General features: G+C 48.6%; 1 protein-coding gene and 1 long non-coding RNA gene across 2 annotated transcripts; one reads left to right on the top strand and one right to left on the bottom strand.

The window, feature by feature from the left end:
- The first annotated feature begins 1,177 nt into the window (after window positions 1-1,177).
- On the top strand, window positions 1,178-1,921 carry LOC120654094. The gene is made up of 2 exons (XR_005666984.1): window positions 1,178-1,331; window positions 1,524-1,921. It is a non-coding gene; the product is annotated as an uncharacterized LOC120654094 (long non-coding RNA).
- Window positions 1,922-13,141: 11,220 nt separating this feature from the next.
- LOC120655937 (protein BIC1-like) lies at window positions 13,142-14,211 on the bottom strand. Its single transcript, XM_039933921.1, has one exon. The coding sequence runs from the start codon at window positions 13,963-13,965 to the stop codon at window positions 13,435-13,437; it is 531 nt and encodes a 176-aa protein (XP_039789855.1). The 5' UTR covers window positions 13,966-14,211; the 3' UTR covers window positions 13,142-13,434.
- Window positions 14,212-16,337: the final 2,126 nt, after the last annotated feature.

The raw sequence follows: 16,337 nt of genomic DNA, 5'->3' as shown, positions 1-16,337 counted from the left end.
GCCGGTTCGTGGTATGAACCGTTGGTGATGGCCTGCGAGCGCATCACCGCCGGTTTGTAACACAAACCGGCGGTGATATTAAGCATCACCAACGGTTCGTGTTACGAACCGACGGTGATGAGCCAATACAGTACAAAATTACCCCCAACCCCTTTCCCGTCTCCTCCTCCCCTCCCCTCCGGCCATCCCCTCCCCATCTCTTCCTTCTTCCTCCACGGGCCCCCTCCTCTCCTCCTGTCCCGCGCGGCGCATGGATCCCGTCCCTGCCTCTCCTCCGGTGCTGCGCGGGATGCAGACGCGACGGCGCGCGGTGCTGCGCAGCGTGGCAGCGGTGGGGAGCATCTATAAGTTGATGTGTCTGGCCTCGCTGGGCCGCGCGCGCTGCCGGCCGTCCTACGCCGTGCGGCCGTCGCCCGACGCCTTGCGCCGCACCGCCGCCAGCAGCTCCTGGAAAGAAGCTCGCTCCCCTCACACTCTGCTGCGCCTGAGTTGATGGTTCCATTTGCCAACAAATCACGTTTATAATTTGCTGATGTTGCTTAGCTTTTGGGCTTAGATTGATGCTGGTGCGTTGCCATTCGCGCCTAATAATTTGCTCTGCTTTGCAGGTTTATGTTAAGAATTTATTTTTCCCGCATTCTTCATCTGCGTGCCTCAAGTAAGCTCTTGAGTGACTAGCTGTTTGTACTGTTGTGTTGGATTTTTCCATACAATCATGGTACATATGATTCCAATATAATGCTGCATAATCATGGTGTCTGACAAAGGAAGGAATGGAAATATGCTTGAACTATGCTTCATAAGTGGAACAAAATGATACTGAAATATACATGAATTTGGTGCCATGGATGATGCCCCAGCAAACTTGATCAAACTTTTGTAAATATTTTGCCTATCTTGGTGGGTGTGGGCTTAGGTTGGGGTTCTTTTTCCTGCCCCTGACTTATGTTTCTCTTTCATGTTTGCAAAATAGGTGGAAATCTCGATCCAAAGCTATTCTAACAGAACTCAAGAGTTTTGATGCTGACCTCATGTGTTCTGTAAATTTGTCTCTCTTCCAATGGTTCACTATCTGATTTTGAAAGCATTATTCATATATTCTCATGCGATAGTTGTAGACCAAATGAGCAGTGGTCGAAACGAGATGCGGATCTTATTTTGTTCATTCATGATTACAAAGTTCTTGCCATGATAAAGTTTGGGTGCTAGATGGATGTTTGCCTCAATGGCGTGCTTCTGTGTATGATGTTGAATCAAGCGCCTCCAGTGATGCCATCTTAAAGGCCAGTGCTGCTGGTGAAGCAATTGAGAAAGTTTACCAGGGTCAATCGGTAATTTATTTTATTTTTCTCCTGTTTCTTTTGGCAGTAATTCAATTGTAAGTTGCAACCACACAGCAAGAGTCTTTGATACTTCTCTTGAGCTATGGAGTCTTAATTCAATACAGATATGATTAGCAGCTCTTCTCATATGGCCATTTAATCCCAATTTTCAGTATACATAACCTCCATATATTTCTCCAGGTTGGTCCATTCACATTTGAAGCAAAGTTGCAGACCCATCTTATTTGGAGCCATGATCAGGTCAGTGTTGAAAGGGTCCCAAACCTGCTTATTGTTTTTCTTTGCGACTCCCTAAACTCTTTCTGCACATTCCATTGCAACTAATACATCAAGACCCAGACACATCAACTTATAGATGCTCGATCAAAACCTAGGTATCTTACTTGTATTCTGAAATTTGAAGTCTTGTATGTTCTGTCCAATTTCCATGTAACAAGTCACATTGTTAATTTCTACAATCATATCAAGTGCCCGTAATGGGCAGCTTGTTATTAAGTTTGCTACAGAGAGAGGCTCAAAACTAGGCTTAATGTATGAACTCTTTGTTTTAATTTTAATGTATGAACTCTTTCATTTAATCTCGATGTATGAGCTCATGTGATTGAATTTTGCTGCTATAATCATATATTATATATGATGTACAAATGGTGCACTATTATTATATGAATATATTTTTTTTGATGGGAAAATGGCCTTCACCGCCGGTTCCATCCACAAACCGGCGGTGATGAGCACTCATCACCAACGGTTTATGAACCGGCGGTGATGACCCCTCCTATCACCAACGACTTAAATCCAACGCCCCCCAAACCGGCGGTGATGCTCATTTCGAACCGGCGGTGATGGGGGGCGCTGGAGTAGTGTTCCATCCAAAATGGTTGTTCCTTTTTGTGTGTTTCCTTATACTACCTACAGTGGCCTCGATGCTAAAACTACCAGAGCCCATGCCACCTCTTCTGATGCCGTGAAACCCGAAATGCACACAGCGGAGGCATCGTTGCTGAGTAGTGTGGGACCGACTCATCAGACTAATCCATCACCATGCCGTTGTTGGTAGCCTCGGTGCACCCACCACTTCCAGAAAACGCAAAATTGCCGAGTGTCTCCAGCTTTGCCGAGTGCCAGACCACGGGCACTCGGCAAAGAGGCGCTTTGCCAAGTGCCGGAGCCAGAGCACTTGGCAAACATCCCGCACACGGCATAACCAAATTTTGCCGAGTGCTGGCCCTCGGCAAAGAAGAGCACTCGGCAAAGATTGATCTTTGCCGAGTACCGTTGGGCCAGCACTCGGCATAGGTTGCGCACGTGCCCAGCACGCGCGCCCGCCGTGCGCCGGCCGCCAGGGTGGCTGACGGCGTTAAACCTTTGCCGAGTGCCTCCACCTGGCACTCGGCAAAGCTTGCATACAGCTGGCACTCGGCAAAGTATCTTTCGCCGAGTGCCTAGTCCCCAGCACTCGGTAAACTTGGTTAATTTTTTTTTGCCTTCAAATTTTTTTATTCTCTACTTAAATTTGAGAATTTAATCCCTAGTAACATAAAATACTTTTATTGATTAGTTTACTATATTCTATTATTTTTTTGGTTTGCGGGGAATAATCGGTCGAAGTTAATTTAAAATTAGAATTGGGTCGAAATTTTGAAATCAATGAATGGAAATGTGATATTTATGTACCTGAATCAAAACTGATGCTGTATGCGCGGAAGAACTTAAAAGTCGAAGCATCTTTATCAGAAACTTGATCACAAGTGTGTGCACGGACGTTCAGAAAAAACCAAAAATAGCATACAATGTCTGAAAATCATAGGACTTGTGCAAATCTCTTGGTTTCATGCAAGGATCGAGTGGAAAAAAATTGACAGTGTTTCGGACACGTGACAAGGTACGCCGCTTACAAGCCGGAGGATCTCCGAAGAAGTTTCAGAGAGACGCGTAGTATCCGGTTGGATTTCTGGTTGAAATGAAAGTCGCATATGATTTTCAATGTGAAACTTTTTATATAGAGAAATAACAACAAAATATGTGTCCTGTGAAAATTTGGTTAATTTTTGAGTTTGTTATCTATATATAAAATTATTTTTGGCACACATTGAAAATCAATATATTTAGTTTCAACTTGATCTTTAAATGCATGAAATAATAGGGTTTTTAGCATGAAATCATGAACCATAAATTGTTGCATTATTTTGGCAAATTATTTAGTTGATAGTCACTAAATTTTTGTTACATACCTCATCAAAATGAATTTGTTGATATAAATGAAATTTGACTTTAGAAACACATGAAATAATAGGTTTTCTTGCATAAAATCATGAAACTTGAAATACAAATTGTTTTAATTTGAGTTTGAAATAACTAGGCATGAAATAATGTCTTTTTTGAATTCGTATGTTATTTATTTTGTTTTTTGCAAGTGAGAAGTGAAGTGTAAAAAAATATGTTGGCCGAGTGCCGGGCACTCGGCGAACCACAACTTTGCCGAGTGCCTGCCGATCTGGCACTCGGCAAAGAGCTGAATAAAAAATTTCAATTCTTTGCCGAGTGCCGGATCGGGTGGCACTCAGCAAAGCCGATCCGACACTCAGCAAAGAATACATCAGGAGTCTAAATTGACGCGGCCCCGCACTCCACTCTCCCACTCGCCTTTCTTCCCCACGCGCGCCACCGCCGCTCGCGCCGCCGCCTCCCTCCTCCATGCCACCGCCGCCCCCCATCACCCTCCTGCACGCTTCCGCCTCCCGCCGCCTCCCTGCGCGTCCCGTGCGGCACTCCTCCTCGTCTCGCCGCCTCCCCGTGCCCCCCGTCGCCGCCGGCACTCCTCCTCGCCGCCTCCCCGCCACCTCTCGCCGCCCACACCGAGTGCGGCCGCTCCGCGCCGCCCGGCGGTCGAGGCCCGCGGCCTCCGCGCCTCCACGCCGCTCGGCGCACGAGGGGGCCACCCGCCGCCGGGCCTGCCGCTCCTCGGTGCCTGAGGGCGCGCCAGTGAGCGCCGGCGGTTGCCTCCCCGCCACCGTGGAGGCGCCTCCCCGGCAGCTTAAGGTATTTTTTATTTTTTAAGTAAATTATTAAGTTGAATTTGTTCGTTGTAAATTAGAATAGGATTATATTCTTTAAGTAGATTTTTAGGTAGATATAGTTTTTATATAGATATAGAAATTGTTTATTTAGTTTATTTAGTTTAGGTAGATATAGATTTTTAGGTAGATATGCATATTGTTTATTTAGTTTATTTAGAATGATTTAGTTTATTTAGTTTAGATAGATATAAATTTAGAGATTAATTGTTTATTTAGTTTATTTAGACTTGTTTAGTTTAGGTACATATTAATTGTTAATTATTTATTTAATTTATTTAGACTTTTTTAGCTTACGTATACTGGTTTAGTTTATTTAGACTGATTGAATATGTTAATTGTTTATTTACTTTTTAAGACCGGTTTAGTTTATTGATAACAAAATGATATATTTAGTTAGTTTATTCATAATTATATTTTGAAAATCAACGTACACCAGTTAGGCGTCTCCCGTTCGAAAAAGATATGGTTGCAAATATGTAGATATTTGCATATTGATGGCCGTATCTGTTTCGAATTATCCACGTTTTTGGACAGCCCGAAGATGCGTATATGAGGTTAGTTTATATGGTCCACTCCGATCCGAGGCAGAGTTTCGGCATCATCTCCCTGTTGTTCTTCGGATACACAATCTCCCTTTTGGGACATGTATCTGGAGAACAGCGGGGAGGTGCTGCCGAAATTCTGTCTTGGATAGGAGTGGATTATATAAATTGACCTCATCTACGCATGGTCGGGTGGGATTAGGACCTATCTTTACTTATTAGAGTCTAAGCCGAATGTCTACATGCATTTAAATTTGATAGAAGTCGCTGACATCTTGGAAGATGGATGACCGTGAGTGGATGTACACCGGCCGGGTAACTTGAGCTAGCATGACCAATGAATGGATTGAGAAGACCAACGAGTTCTTGGAAGGGGCATGGACGCAAGCTGAAGGGTCGAGTTTCATGTGGTGTCCCTGATAGAGTTGTGGAAACTAGAAACGAAAGACAAAGAAGGTCATGGGCGAACATCTTGTCAATTATGGATTTACGCCAGACTATACCCAGTGGATCTTTCACGGTGAAGCCCATCGTATGAGAGACGAGGTCGTGAGGCAACTCATCGATGAATGTGATGCTGCTGGTGGGATTGGAGACATGTTAGACAACTATGAGGAGGCACATTTCGGTGAAGGATCGCAGGAGGAGGAGCCAGAGGCAAGCACAAAGGCGTTTTACGAGATGTTGGAGGCGGAACAGAAACCTCTTCACGGCCAAACAAAGGTTTCTCAGCTGGACGGCATTGGACGTCTTATGGCCTTGAAGTCCCAGTTTGGCCTGAGTCGAGACGCCTTTGATAGTATGTTGACTGTTTTTGGCAGCATGCTTCCGGAAGATCACATTCTGCCCCAAACAATGTATCAGGCGACGAAAATTCTTAGTGCACTGAAGATGCCATATGAGCAGATACACTCTTGTCCTAATGGGTGCATCTTATTTAGAAAAGAGCACGAGACTGAAACTTACTGTCCAAAATGCAAAGCCTCAAGGTTCCTGGAGGTGGATGATGGTGACGGTCAGCCTAAGAGGCAGCTCACGATTCCTATGAAAATCGTACGTTACCTTCCATTCATTCATAGGATCCAAAGACTCTATATGACCGAGGAAACCGCGAAACAGATGACATGACACAAAAAAGGTATTCGATACAACCCTGATAAGATGGTGTATCCCTCGGACGGTGAGTCATGGACCCATTTTGATGAGATTCATTATGAGAAAGCTGAAGAAGCTCGTAATGTACGTGTTGCGCTGGCAACGGATGTGTTAAATCCTTATGGTATGATGGCCGCATCGTACTCATGTTGGCCCGTGTTCGTTATCCCCTTGAATCTCCCCCCCCCCTCAGCATTCTCTTTCAAGGACATACCATATTTGTGTCGTTAATTATTCCTGAGCACCCAGGGAATAAAATGAGTGTTTACATGGAGCCTCTAATCGATGAGTTGATCAAAGCATGAGAAGACGGGGTGTGGACGTACGACCGAGCGACAAAGACAAACTTCAGAATATATGTGTGGTACCACTACTCCCTGCATGACCTCCCGGCGTATGGCATTTTCTGCGGATGGTGTACTCACGGAAAGTTCCCATGCCCAACATGCAAGGCAACTCTGTAGTTCATTTGGTTGAGAAAGGGGGGCAAGTATTCGTCGTTTGACAAACATCGACAATTCCTTCCTGCTGACCATCCATTTAGAAGAGACATTAAGAACTTCACAAAAAGATGTCGTAGTTATTGAACCTGCACCGCAGATGCTGACGGGTACCGTGCTTCATGCTCAGATAGATGCTCTCCAGGTCAATGATGCAGGTGGTTTTGTGGGATATGGCGAGGAACATTCCTGGACTCAGATCTCTGGTTTGTGGAGGCTTCCCTATATTAATGATCTTCTTCCACACAACATTGATGTCATGCACACTGAAAAGAATTGGGGCGAGGCTCTTTTTGGAAATGTCATGGACATCCCTGATAAGACGAAGGACAACGTCAAGGCTCGAGTGGATCTGGCAACGTTGTGCGATAGACCAAGATACGAAATGAAGACTCCAAGACCAGGGAGACAATGGAGGAAGACTCCGGCGGATTTCGTCCTAACGAGGCCCCAAAAAAAAGAAGCACTAGAGTGGATCCAAAAGTTACAATTTCCAGATGGGTATGCAGTGAATATGAGGAGGGGAGTCAATTTGACTATGATGCGAATCAATGGGCTGAAGAGTGATGACTACCACATATGGATTGAACGGCTTCTTCCGGTGATGTATCGAGGCTATCTCCCTGATAATATTTGGCAAGTATTGGTAGAGTTGAGCAATTTCTTCTGCCAGCTATGTGCTAAGGAGTTGTCTCGGGCCGTCATTTCGGACATGGAAAAAGTGGCCCCTGTGTTGCTATGTAAGCTGGAGAAGATCTTTCCACTCGCCTTCTTCAATCCGCTGCAGCATTTGCTTCTACACCTTCCGTACGAAACATGGATGGGGGCCTGTGCAGTACCGTTGGTGCTATCCAATTGAGAGATGTCAGAAGGTTCTTCGAACGAAATGTAAAAATAAATGTAAAATTGAAGCTTCTATTGCAGAGTCATATATTCTGGAGGAGGTGTCAAACTTCACTACCAAGTACTATGGTGACAACCTTCCCAGCGTGCATAATCCACCCCCTCGTTACAATGTTGGCGATAATGAATCAAGTCTCAGCATCTTCCGAGGACAACTTAGAAGTGCAAGTGATGCGAGGTACAAGAACTTGAACCATGAAGAGTGGCGCCGTATCATGCTATATGTGTTGACCAACCTTTCCGAGGTGGAGCCGTATATTGCGTAAGTTGTCAACATTGTGCCCACTTCACGAGTTTTTCTTTCACAAGTTTCCACTACTTAGCATCCAACCCCCTTTGTCATTTTTGATACAGGAAATTTCAACAACTATTTTTGCGTCACTCAAGGGCTCCAACCCCGATGGAAATGGAGAGTCTTCTTAAAAATGGTGCGGGAAATTCACAATCCGATTTCATTTATTGGTTTCAACAGAAGGTAGTCTTCAAATCATAATTGTATTCCATTTCGTTGTCCTCGAATTATATGACAATTATCCCGCATACAATTGCAGGGCCAAACTGATTCGTCCATGAGTGCCGAGTTGAGACAGGTTGCCGATGGTTTTAGCTACAGGGTCAAGTTGTTTAACGTTTATGACGTGAACAGATATCGCTTCCACACAATGAGATACGATCAGAGTCGACCCAATTGAAGAACCACTAATACCAACATTTTTACGCCAGGTCAAGACGGAGTCGAGTATTACGGAAGAGTTGAAGAAATATACGAACTCAAGTTTCATGGTTCTATACCTCTCGCTCCAGTCATTTTCAAATGCCATTGGTTCGATCCAACATTAACAAGGCATACCCCTAATGTTGGCCTAGTCGAAATTCAATAGGATTCAACGTTACAAGGCGATGATGTGTACATTGTGGCACAACAAGCCACACAAGTTTATTATCTCTCATACCCATGCCAAACCGACCACCATCTTCAGGGTTGGGATGTTGTGTATAAAGTATCGCCACACGGCAAACTACCTCTCCCAAACAACGAAGATTACAACAATGATAGAGAGTTTTTTCAAGAAGAGGGGCTACAAGGGAGTTTCGAGATAGACTTATCCGACGAGATCGGAATGGAAGTCGACAATGAAAGAAAAGTTGACGAGGAAGGTGGAGATGAGGTTCAAAATATTCAGGACTTACAATTACTAGAGCGACTACGTTTAGGCAGAGACAGTGAAGACGACATTCCTCCTTCGGATTCTGCTGGTTATGTTGACATAGCTGATAGTGATGATGAGGATTACGATCCAACTAATCTCGATTATGATGACTACTTTTAAAACATGTATGACTCGCAATATTTAATATATATTATATTAATTTGTAGTTATATTTTCTTTATTTTCATTTATTTGCAAGTATTGTTTATATTGACTAATTCGTTCGCTCCTTTTAATTTCAGGCAACCAAACAAAGATGCCAAGCGGTGGCAAGATGACTTGGCTGAGCTCCTTGTACAAGGGCAGTGGTGGAGGAGGCGGTAGTGGGTCCAACGCACCCGAGGGGTCCGGGAGCCGTAGTGTTCGCAAAGGTGGTGGAGGAGGGGGAGGAAAGGGAGAGGGAGAGGGAGGGGTGGAGGAGGAGGTAGTGGGAGTGGTGGAGGAGGTAAGGTGAGGAGGAGGAGGAGGAGGGAGAGGACCCCTTCTCCTGTAGAGGAGGAGGAGGAGGAGGAGGAGGAGGAGGAGGAGGAGGAGAGGAGCGAGGAGGAGGAGGAGCAGAGGGTGGACGAGCAGGGGAGCGAGGAGGAGGAGGAGCACGTGGAGGGGGAGGAGGACGAGGAGGAGGAGGAGGAGGCTGAGGAGGGGGCGGTAGGAGGTGAGCGGGAGGTGTGGTTGCGTGGACCGTCGCAACTCCCGCGACGTCTGATACCTCCAGCAAAACGCCCAATGATTCGGCCACTAGAGCCTAAGTAAGTATGTTAGTACTTATTTATTATGCATTACTTTGCTTAAAATCACAATACTAACTAAAATTTTACCTTAAACACTCTTGCAGGGGTGGTTTTTTGTGCAGCCTGGTGAGCACAAAAGGAAGCCCAATGGTATCTTGGGTCTTCTGTGCAGGTAGCACTTCCCCGGGCTCGTGATGCATGCTGGGGTCCTGGAGCTGGCATACACGTGGAACCACTACATGGCCAGCCCGGACGCTACTAATCGCGAAGGAAGGAACTTCACCACCAAAGCGAGGCGGGTGGTCGGGGAGTTGTGGGTAAGTCATCCTCGCAATAAAATGGTCGAAATATCGCATTCTGTTTCAATTTTTGGAATGATGATTGCAATTATATTGTGGATATATATGCAAGATTTCAATAGGTGCGAGGAAGGCTATGAGGCCCGGGCGATCGAGCTGGCTCACCAGGCTTGCTACAAGATGGTGAAGGACATGCACTACGAGGCGCGTGTCCAGGCCGTCATTGTGTACCGCGCCGAATACGAGAAGAGGAGTGTCAAGAAACCAGCCGCAAGGGACATCTTCCTCACGCGAGACCAATACTTAAGGGTAAATAATTGCCATCTCTACTCATTTATTTTGTATTTGATATTACAATATGTCATGCACTTCATTACGTTTAGGTGCCTCTAAACTGATGTGCAAATAAGGTCGAGTGCTGGTCTATGATGGTGGACAAGTGGATCAGCAAGGACTGGGCCCGCCAGCACGCCTTATGCCGGGAGCGCCGCTTGATGATGTCGGGTCTGGCACATCATCAAGTGAGCCATAGCCTCGCTGAGTACAAGGAAACTTGGGTAAGTTCACTAATTTATTCATCCTTTCTAAAGCTATATTTTGAATTCTTACTAATGATCTTGTTGATTTCTTGGCAGTCGGAGTCTCATTCAGGCCAATCTTGCAACGACTTCACGGCGTACACCATGTCTCACATGGGCAGGGCGATGTCGTACGTGGCCTACAACCCGGCGGCTCCACCAGTGGCCTACACAAACCCCAGCATCCCGGCGCGCCTCAATGCGTACACGGAGGTGGGAAGGGCGCTCCACGGGGAGACTTGGGATCTGACGACAGTGCCACTCTCCGGAGAAGCCATCATGAGGGCGGGAGGCGGGAAGAAGCACGGGCGGTACTTGATCGCCAACAGCTTGGTCGACATGGCGAGTACGCCCAGCCTCTCGCAGCTTAGGGCAAGTACCACCAACTCGACCCTGCCCATACGCCCACGGCCTGATACTTCTATGGCCAGCGTGCACCAAAGATAGGTTAGTTCAGATTTAGTTGTCATTCTATAATTTTTATGCAACTTTGCTTCGTATTGTATCATGGATGATAAAATCTTCCAGACCGAGATGGAGGCAAAGTGGGCTGAGGAGAGGAGGTGCCGATTGGAGATGCAGGCCAAGCTGGAGGAGGAGAGGAAGCTGAGGGAGGAGCAGTCGGTGATGTTGCAGAGCATGGTCACCTGGTTGCAAGGACTTGGCGCGTCGATGAACTATGCGACGCCGCCTCCTCTCTTCGCTCTTCCAGCTCAGCCTTACCTTCCCCCGGGACCTTCTAGCACTCCCGTGAGTATGCTTTGTTAGTAGGTATTATTATATTTTTGTTATTCTTACTCAATTTATGTGTTTCTATTTGCAGAATCAGTCGTGGAACGCATCGAACAACCCTCCTCCGGACCAGAACTTGCCGGCGGCCCCGTGGCAAACTTGCCCCCCCCCCCCCCACCAGATCGTGAGTGATTTGTAGTACTAGTGGAATTGTGACAATAATCGTGGACATATTTTATGTATTGGACTCATTCTGTGTATCAGACTTATTCTATGTATGGGACTCATTCTATGTGATGGACTTGTGTTATCTATCGGACTTTGCGATATATGTGATGACTTGTGTTATTTGTATCGGTGTTATTGTCATATTTGTCAATTATATATTTATTATAATAACTTCCTGTAATCTCCATATATTTAGATATATTTTTGTTGTATTTGTATAGAAAAATAGAGAAAAATGAAATATTAAAAAAAATTGGTCACTTTGCCGAGTGCATAGGTAAAAACACTCAGCAAAGTGGCCACAAGGGGTGTACTGAAAAAAGTAACTTTGCTGAGTGCCAGGAGTTTAACACTCGGCAACGTTTTGATCTTTGCCGAGTGCCGGCCGTTAGGCACTCGGCAAATGCGCCGTCACCCGCCGCCCCCACGTGGCAAATTTGCCAAGTGCTGTTGGCTCTCGGGAACTCCTTTGCCGAGTGCCCGAGAAGTGGCACTCGGCAAAGACCCCTTTGCCGTCAGCGGCTTTGCCGAGTGCTCTTGCCGAGTGTACAGCAAAGCTTTTGCCGAATGTAAATATGCCTTTGCCAAGTGTAACCGGCACTCGGTAAAGAAACGAAGTCTGGAAGTGCACATGCTTCCATGCCTTTTATTTTGGATTCAAGCATCGGTGCTGCGGTGGTTGCCACGATGCCTGAACCTCTCTCTCCTGGTTCAAGTATCGATGGAAACAACCACTGTGGCTAGTCTTATTCCGTAGGTTTGAAGATACAATGACATTTGATTCCTAGTTTTTCCATATTATATTCCTGTGTTTTGAGAATCCTACGTTCCAAAGAGGGCTGTATATTCTAACCATTTTGCTTCAAGGCCTCTTCGTCTCAAATTTAATTGTCAATTTCTTCCTTTTGATGAAAATCCATCTGATTTCTCCTAAGTTGGATCTCCCTTTTTGTTCATGTCAAGGCACTCATGGGTACGTGGTATGCATGCGTGCACATACAGCGAATGTGAAACTTACTCCTTTCTTTTGGGGTATTTATATTCTTGCCTCCCACTTTACGGCGCAATTATAATTTTACCCTTATTTTTCTTAACTTTGTAATTTACCCTGACTATTCACCAGTCAACGCAATTTTGCCCCTAGTCAATCCGATTTTGCTCCTAGTCCACGGTCAAAATAGGGGCAAAATCGTGTTATTGAATAGGGGCAAAATATAGCAGGGTAAAATCACAAAGTTAAAACGATGATATAAGAGTAATTATAATTGCACTGCAAAGTAGGGGTAAGAGCACCAATTTCTCCTTTGTTTCATTACTTTTTGAGGATTGGCGGACTAGCTAGTTGACTAGGGCAAAAAAAAACATGTACAGTAAAGCAGGAGCGAATCTGTTCCACAAACGGAAAGACGATCAAACGAAAGAAGAGCAAGAGGCCACGTCGGTAAGACGTTGATGCAGAATCTCGTGCTGGTTTCATCATGTAGATCTAAATCTGCTCTCCTGCTGCTTCTCATGCATGCTATCATCGTTGGCTAGCTAGAGATATTTTCTGCTTGAGATCGATCTCTGCGATTGTGGCAGTGGTAGTGACGAGCACGATTAAGCACGCACACTTGAGAATTCATGACAAAACGAGCAAATGAACTTATGAGCGCATGCGATAGCATGCACCCGCTTATTGGCGGATTCATGGTTTTAGATGGAGCTGAAAATTTACTCAATTACCTAGCAAAAAAAAATCTATGTTGTTAAAGAGATTATGTATAGGATCATCATAGAGGCACAAGTCTAGCTTGTAGCCACAAGCTAGCGACGAGCAAATTGCAATCACACATGAACATATGAAACGGAAAATAAGGAGCTCTTGATGAATTCACCCCCAATTAAGCTGGAGTATTGGTCCAAACAGATTGTGGCAAGCATGCTTAAAAATGGTGATCAACTACATTAATTACAACCACCAGTGCTAGTCAAGCATGGGTATCATCGATCGAATTCAAATTCGGGCCAAACAGATATTCGAATAGATGTATACGTAATCATCGTCGAGAAGGGAGAGGGAAGTAGGGAAAAAAAAGAAAAGCACTTGATCTCAGCTGCATGCGCGCGTCGAGTACGTAGGCCGCCGGCGGCGATCACGAGCAGCCGTTCTGGACCCGGAGCGTGCGGCCGGCGGGGCCGTGCGCGACCGCCGGGCGACGCGCGGCGGCGCACTCGGCGACGAGCGCGTCGCGGGCGGTGAGCAGCCCCGTGGTGGCGGCGAGCGGGCGGTCGAAGACGGCGCAGTCGACCCAGTCCTTGAGCAGCCGCTCCTGGCCCCACATGTCCGGGATCCGCACCCGGCCCGCCATCTCCGTGCGGTGCCGCTTCAGCCGCTCCCGCGCGCTCTCCTCCCCCGCCGCCGCCGGCCGCCGCGCCACCACCTCCCTGCCGCAGCCGGCCGACGCGGCGGCCTCCTCCGCCTCCGCCGCCCTGTCCTTCTTCTTCTCCGGCTCCACCGCCGCCGGAGCCTTGCTGGCCACCGCCTCCGCTGGCGCCTGCTCGGACTCGGACGACGTCCCCGCCGCAGGCGCCCGGTCGTCCGAAGCCGCCGCCAGCGGCTGCTGCAGCTCGCCCGCTGGCGGCGGCCGCTGCTGCGTGCACGGCTGAGAGTCGGACGGCGCCATGCAGCCCCTTCCACCCGCCGGATAAAGATGCTGTGTGGTGCAACTGGCAGCTAGCCGAGGAGGGAAGGAGAGGATCGAGCGGAAAAGATCAGCTGGGGGTCGGTGGGTGGGAGAGGCGGAGAGGAGAGCGGGCGGGTGGAGCTGGGCTGCCGCTGGCCCGCTGCTAGACGTTAAAGCGGAGCGGGCGGTGGCGCACGCGGCGGGGGCGCTGGCGATGTTATGGTGCGCGGGAGGAGAGCGTGGCCTGGCGGGGGCGGTGTGTGGCTGCGCTCGCCCCGGCTACGTGGTGCGCGGGGGGTGGCTGGGTGGGGGCGGGAAGGGGAGGGAGGAGCACGCATGGACCTGCGGCGCGCGCGGTTTTGTTTGGCCGGGGCGCGTGGTGCGTGTCAGCGCGTGGGCATGGGGATGCTGGGAGCCTGGGAGGGGGCCTGGCCTGGCTGGACGCACCAGGGCCAGTGGGTTGATGCGGGTGAGGCGGATTTTTTGCAGGGGCCACTTGGCGCCGCGCCGGCCGCTCCAGGTCCCAGCCCAGCCCCGCGAGTCTCCGCTGACTTGAGTCACCGGGACTCGGACCACTGACGTGTGGGTTCCACGTGTGCGTGACCCACATTCCGCTGACTTAAAGTCAGCGGATCCTGTTCCAGCCCAGCCGCGCATTCTCACTTGCCACTTGGGATGGAGTAGCTATAGCCTATAGTTATGTCTCGGCCCTTGGTGCTCGCAACTCGCATGAACCCGTCGGCCGTCCGCCATCGGGGAACGCTACATGCATCGAATCTACTAGAACGTTTGGAGGTGCATCAAATTATGTGCAGGGGCATGCGGCATTGTGCCTTATGTTTTCATTTCAAAAAAAAAGAAAAGAAAAAAAAACCCTGGCTCTGGATTATCGTGTGTTTTCACGTAAATGAGCAGTACTCCCCGAGACCCGCATATATTAGAATTGGGTAATTCACCCATTCATATTCCAGTGATAAGGTTGACGGAGCGTTTGTGAGCGTATGCTAGTATGTTCCAAAACGAAGTTCTGCAGACAGGATACATGCGTTACAAGCTTTGGTCGGCCGTAGGATGTCGTGGATCCTATCGTAACAATGGCGGTACATGTCACATGGCTGCACCGATTTCGGTATTCACTTGCATAGAGCATACACGGAGTCTTATTGTTCTTCTCTTTTCTTATGTTCTATTAAAGATTGTGTGTATCGAAGCATCTATAACAGCCTCTATAAAACTAGTTGACCAGGTAAAAATAGCAAAATTAGGCTTAAAATCGGATCCACCAGACTCTCTCTTTTTTCTCTCTCCTCGCTATATTGCTAGCCAAATCCTCCCATCCACTGGCTTTCTTTGCTGAGGGAGTGAGGCTCGACGTCCCTCTTCGCGCGTCCCTCCGCTCCCTCCCGCCCCTTCGTTTCCTACCTCCCTACCCCTCCACTCCCTCCCGCTGCTCCTCGCGCCCCTCCGCTCCCTGCCTTGTCGTCCCTCCACTTCCTACCTCGCCGCCAAGCCGGCCAAGCTTGGCGGAGCCAAAGCATGTGGGACGGGGACATGGAGCGCGGCGAGGTCGAAGGTGCGACCGAAATATCTGGGTGGTCTAGTGGTGTTAGCGTAATGGAAACGGGGGTACCCATAACTCCGAACTAATGTGCGATTAAAAGAAAGGAGGCCCACCAGCGGTGTCAGCCGAGCGCAGCTGGGCCCCCGCCCGGAACGACTGCCCATGGAGTTGGACGCTCGTACGGGACGGGCCATGACCCGGCCCGACGCGGGAAACCCGGGGGAGGCCCTTCCTTCCCCTCAAAGACACCCGCCTGATAAAAAAGATCTTTACCAGGTGGATAATCCTGAGGATTACGGCGCCCAGTCGCTTGGTTCAGTACAGAGCCCGAAGGGGCGCGCAGCTTCCCCGTAAGAACATCACGATTACAGAGATGCCGTGCGCTCAGATGATAAGAAGATAGGCGGCTGATAGCTTATCTCTGAGCTGCCTGTCCCATCAACTTGAAGATGGACAGTGGCCGGGGCCCAGCACCGTTTACTGTGCCTCCCGTCGCGGTAAAATCAGGGCAGCTCCGGCTGCCTCCCCGTGGTTCGACTAGGGTCACCCCAGACCGTAAGGATCCGCGGGGTGACCCCGAGACCGCCACGCGGCTGCCTCGGACCACCCCGGGACGTCCTCTTGGGCACCACGGAGCATGAGGGACCATCAGGCGCTCCCGGAGTCACCCCGGGGCGAAGGGGTCCACCCGCCAGCGTCTATGGCCACCCCGGGACATCCCGAGATGACCCGAGGATGCCCCGGGATGCTCCTGACATCGATGGACCCCCCCCTTCCCCCAAAGCCTTCTACGGCGGGCCCGACAAGCGGC

This window comes from Panicum virgatum, chromosome 1N (genome assembly GCF_016808335.1).
Source record: "Panicum virgatum strain AP13 chromosome 1N, P.virgatum_v5, whole genome shotgun sequence".
NCBI classification, from domain to species: domain Eukaryota; kingdom Viridiplantae; phylum Streptophyta; class Magnoliopsida; order Poales; family Poaceae; genus Panicum; species Panicum virgatum.
Note: the sequence above shows the minus strand (reverse complement) of the source record. Positions and strands in the feature narration are given on the sequence as shown.

What these genes read in the sequence shown, in the direction of transcription:
- LOC120655937 (XM_039933921.1), bottom strand. Translation starts at nt 13,965, where the DNA reads ATGGCGCCGTCCGACTCTCAGCCGTGCACGCAGCAGCGGCCGCCGCCA.